The sequence below is a fragment of the Condylura cristata genome, unplaced genomic scaffold (assembly GCF_000260355.1).
Source record: "Condylura cristata isolate star-nosed mole 26May11 unplaced genomic scaffold, ConCri1.0 scaffold00024, whole genome shotgun sequence".
In the NCBI taxonomy this organism is placed as follows: Eukaryota; Metazoa; Chordata; class Mammalia; order Eulipotyphla; family Talpidae; genus Condylura; species Condylura cristata.
The window spans coordinates 32,521,747-32,526,674 of record NW_004567125.1 but is presented as its reverse complement, the minus strand read 5'-3'; the positions used below and the strand labels follow the sequence as shown (position 1 = coordinate 32,526,674).

Sequence of the window (4,928 nt, the reverse complement as noted above, 5' to 3'; positions counted from 1 at the left end):
AACTCTCTCCTCTCCCTCTCACCTCTCTGTCTCCCTCTCCCCCTTGCTCCTTCTCTTACTCATTCTCTCTCCTTCCTCTCCTCCTCCTTCTCTCACAGCTGTACCTCTCTTTCCCTCTTCCTCCCTCCCCCTTTTCCTCCTCCACCTCCTTTTCTTGTTCTGTCTCTCTCCTCCAGTTTCTCTTTCATTCTCTCTTTTCCTTGCTTCAATAGATGCTCAGTCAGTTTTGGCAGAACTGAGGAAATTTCCATTCATCTCCTCATCCAAATCTTTCATTTGTTCATTTGGTTATTATTTGTTTACTAAAAAAAATTTTCCCAACACCCCCCCTGTGCCCATTCCCACACCTGTGATCCTGATGAAGACAGAGATGAAATCAGACTTTCAATCCTAAACACTGAGCTTCCAGTTCAGCCATAAGAATAAGAATCAAAATACCATGCAATGCAAGTATAAACAGACAGGGCTATGAAGTCTGGAGATGGGAGAGGCAGCTTCCAGGGGGTTCACAGGATCTGTGCTGCTATTGTGAAGCCTCTGCTGCTTTTTCAAGAACCTTTCAGGTGGGAAAGCTGAGTCCCAGAGTTTCAGAGGGGGAGTGAGATGATCAAGGTCACAGGTGGGAAGGGGTGGAGGCGAGATTTGATTCTGGTTTATCTGGCTCCAGAGTCTGTGTTCTTTCCACTTCTTCTCGCTCAATACATGTTTTCTCTTTCCTCACAGCACTGACTTCAGTGTGTCTGGGGATGGGAGGTGAGGAGAGAAATTTAATGTTCATTTCTGTTATGGACCAGAACTATTTCAAGGCAGGGAGTATGTCTGTCTTATATATTGTGTATTAGTCAATGTCTAACACATAATAGGCCTCCAGAAAATACTTGCTGCATATAGAGAGGTGGTCAGATGGATAAGTGATGAATGGATGGTTGTATGGATAGGCAGAAGGATAGATGGATGGATGGATAGACAGATGGGTGGATGGTAGGAGCAGGCAGAGTAGACATGATATCATGTCAAGAGAAGAAGCATGCCAGTCTCAGGAATTAGAGTATGTAAGAAAAGTCAAGGAGATAAGAAAATGCCACGAACACATTCTCTTCACTCAGAGTAGAAGAGGACTCAGACATGAATGCAGGGAATTTGAACAGATAGATACTCAGGTTCAAGGCAGAGGGGAGGGAGGTGGACTGTTTGGACAGTCTCAAAATAGTCCATGTTAGAGACATTCTCATTTTAATCCCAACCCTGAAGCAGGTTCTGGATGGGCACGGGGAGTGCACACCGCCCTCCCCCCACCATCAATCCAGAGCCTTCAGAGGGGAGACTAGTCTGTCCCAGGCTGGCAAGTGTCCTAAGGAAGGGAAAGGGAAATTTCCAGATGAATGACATTGTGAGGTGGGTTTAGCGGGAGTCCTGGGTACCTGCAAGAATGGACGACACAACTGGTGTTGCACTAAAGAGGGTTCACTTCATGGACTGTCCATCATATCTCACTCAGGTCTGACTGAACAACGTCCCCACCACAGTCATCCTATTCATTTCTGGAAATCTAGAAAAAACAAACTCGTCTGCCCCCATAAACTCCTCTTCCTTCCCTTAGAGACCTTCATTTTATCTCCTCTCAGTCCCACCAGGATCAGACAATCTTCTGGGAGTCAGATTCAGAATCAGAGAAATGAACCATCTCCAGCCTTTGGAAGAGGTGGGTCAGTGCAGGTTGAAGAAGAAGCGTGGAAGCACCTGGGGGGAGGGCAAGGGAGAGCTCAATGCTTCAATGACGGTGGGGGTTGAAAAGTCTCATGACCTTAATTCAGAGTAAGAGGTTACTTTGTTCATTGCTGATCATTCAGATGGAGAAAAAGACTCCATTCAGTAAAGGGTGGGTTCCTGCTATATCACCTCAATGATCAAAATCTCATCACATGGTACTCAAGTGTTCTTCTTTTCTTGTGAAAAGAAAGTTTTACCCCAATATGTCTTCATCATAGAGAAAGATTTTCATATTCCTTCAGAAATTCTGACATCTCTGCTAGTTAAGAAAGTCATGTTCAGAACACCCTTGGAAAGGATAGGGAGGCAGTCACCAATCATGACAGTTTCAAAAATCATACACACACACATTCACTCACTGTCTATTTGGAAACTGAGGCCCAAATTGAAACAGTGACCTGCTCAAGCTCACATAGGGTTATAACAAAGCCAGATTCAAGGTTGGGTTGCAAAGCTTGACAAATAAAAACAAAGGGTGTGCAGTCAAATTTGAACCGTGCATCAATAACAAATCATCTTGAGATATAAACGAATACCATGAAATGTTTGGGATATACCTATATTAACTTTTTTTATAATCTTAAATTTGAATGTAACTGGCAACCTGTATGTCAACTGGCAACCCAAACCCCAAGCTTCTTGAACTCTATCTCTTTCTTCTCCTTGATTTCACTCCCTTTTGCTGGCTTCTGTCATCTCCTGGTCTAGGAGGCATATGACATGTCAGGTGCCCGCCTCGCGTTAGTTCTATGTGTCACTAAAGCCCGGGAAGGCTCAGAGGCAGACCTGGATGCCCTGGAACGCATGTTCCAGCTGCTGGAATTTGAGTGCACCATGAAGACAAACCCCACTGCCCAGGTATGGTACGACCAGCCCAAGACGAGCAGGGAGTTGGGGTGGGGCTGCACCAGAAGCTAGGTTCTGGGACCACACCTGCATCTAACCATTCTTCTCACTCCAGCAATTCCAGGAAGAGTTGGAAAAATTCCAGGAGGCCATAGATGCCCGGGAAGACTTCGTCAGCTGTGCTTTTGTGGTACTCATGGCACATGGGCTAGAAGGTTACCTCAAGGGGGAGGATGAGCAGATGGTGGAACTGGAGAACCTCTTTGAGGTTCTGAACAACAAGAATTGCGAGGCCCTGAGAGGCAAGCCTAAGGTGTACATCATCCAGGCGTGTCGAGGAGGTGAGGACAGAGTCAAGAACACAGCGTTTGCCTTCTTAATCCAGCCCAACCCCATATGCAGAGCGCCAGCAGTCCCACCTCCCTCCCCAACATCATTGTCTCATGTTCCCTTCCCTCATGTTCTCCCTCCCTCCATCTTTCTCTCTGACTTTTCCTTGTCCTCTTATGGTATTTCAGAGCAGAGAGACCCTGGTGAAACTATAGGTGGAGACGATATTGTGATGATCACAAAAGACAGTCCCCACACCATTCCGACATACACAGACGCCCTGCACATCTACTCCACCATGGAGGGTATGAATCCCAGGTGACCCAGAGGGGAACCCCACTCCTCAGCCTTGCCTACCTGTCCTTCACCTCATTCACCACTTCTAGACCCTGGGGTGCACCTCTAGGATCCCTCCCCTACCAGGGCCTCTGGCACCACATCCACCCACCTTCCACCCCCACGGGTTGCTGTGACTCTGCTTCTCTGGACTCCCAGGACACATCGCCTACAGACATGACAAGGAAGGCTCCTGCTTCATTCAGACCCTTGTTGATGTGCTGACAGAGAAGAAAGGACCCATTCTGGAACTTATGACTGAGGTGAGTTGAAACCAGGGATCTAGAACCCCACCCAACCTGTGCAGGCAGCAAACAGAGTAGTCTGAGTCTCATCAAATGTGTCTGCATTTCCCCCTTCCCTGGCCCCAACGCAAACCGACCTGTGTCCCAACACAGACTCCAGGATGCCCATCTCCCAGTAATAACTCCCTGAGGCAAGGAATTCCAAAGGCCACACCACAGTATGTGAGATTTAGATGAAATATAGATTAATCATGAATAAATGGCTCAGGTTTCATGAATGCTTGGGCAAGCTTTTCTCTTCTGATGGTTATGTGCTTATATGGTGAGTAAGAAAAAAACACATGACAAGAATGCCCAACCATTGATCCATAGAGATTGCAGCATAGGGTCAGCTATAAAGGTCTCCCATCTTAGAACTAGGAGTCCCACCCGTCCTGTCCTCCAACCTTCTCTCCATAAGCCCATAACACTGACTTCCCCAGGAGTCCAACTCCATCTGACAACCACTGTTGCTACAGGTGACTCGGCGAATGGCAGAAGCAGAACTGTTTCAGGAAGGGAGACCCAGGAAAGTGAACCCCGAAATCCAAAGCACTCTTCGGAAGCGGCTTTATCTGTAATAGAAGTAGAAATGACAGGGAAGGTGTCTCTTTCAGGTGTTCTGCCTGCCCACAGATATTTAGAAGCAATTCTCACCCATCCCCCCTCCCAAATTTTCTTTTAGAGTTAAATAAATGGCACCCAGTCCTTCCTTCATCACACCCTGTTACAGGGCCTCCTTCAGTCTGTCCTTGTCCTTCTTTGGACAGCTAACTGACTACAAGGCATGGCAGTAAATAACATCACCGCCCTCAGGCTTGACTCCCTAACTCTATAAGTGCAACCTAAGGGTATTCACGTATCTGTCTCAGCTCCCACACTCAAGTACAAGATTATCTACTGAAAACCAAAGCCTGCTCATCAGCTTCCAAACGAATCAAACCTTTGCTAGGCTCCTGAATCTCATCTAGATATATAACCTACTCTTGAAATCATACCCATTCCCATTTCTCACAAATGACCTACCAAGCCCTGGAAATTCAATCATGCAAGAATTTTTCTCTTTCTCTAAAACTCCTCTTCCTTGATTAGCAACCTAGTACCTTGACACAGCTCTCTCTACCTAGTAGAAATTATGCCTTTTCTTGGTCCCTCCATACATACCAAGACTTTGGGTTCGGCTATCTCTTCAAGAAAATCCATCCATTCTCTTGATTCTAATATCCAGCCTCTCTAAATCAGAACAGTTGGGGCTATGAAAAATCCCCTAGTGTCACTCTGCTACTTTTCAGACAGCCTGGTAGTACAGAGAGGTTAAAAGTCTTGGCAAATGCTGCATAGTAATTTATTGTCTGGGTCAAA

The 4,928-nt window shown here is 46.4% G+C and overlaps 1 protein-coding gene across 1 annotated transcript; it reads left to right on the top strand.

Moving 5' to 3' along the window:
• Nucleotides 1-1,675: 1,675 nt before the first annotated feature.
• Nucleotides 1,676-4,147, top strand: CASP14 (caspase 14, apoptosis-related cysteine peptidase). The gene is made up of 6 exons (XM_004688677.1): nt 1,676-1,702; nt 2,479-2,628; nt 2,732-2,957; nt 3,135-3,251; nt 3,442-3,545; nt 4,046-4,147. The coding sequence occupies exons 1-6, from the start codon at nt 1,676-1,678 to the stop codon at nt 4,145-4,147; spliced, it is 726 nt and encodes a 241-aa protein (XP_004688734.1).
• The last annotated feature ends 781 nt before the right edge of the window (nt 4,148-4,928 follow it).

What these genes read in the sequence shown, in the direction of transcription:
- CASP14 (XM_004688677.1), top strand. Translation starts at nt 1,676, where the DNA reads ATGAACCATCTCCAGCCTTTGGAAGAG. An exon ending in ATCTCCAGCCTTTGGAAGAG is followed by an intron (nt 1,703 to 2,478) that starts GTGGGTCAGTGC and finishes CTCCTGGTCTAG; the next exon opens with GAGGCATATGACATGTCAGG. An exon ending in TTCTGGAACTTATGACTGAG is followed by an intron (nt 3,546 to 4,045) that starts GTGAGTTGAAAC and finishes CTGTTGCTACAG; the next exon opens with GTGACTCGGCGAATGGCAGA.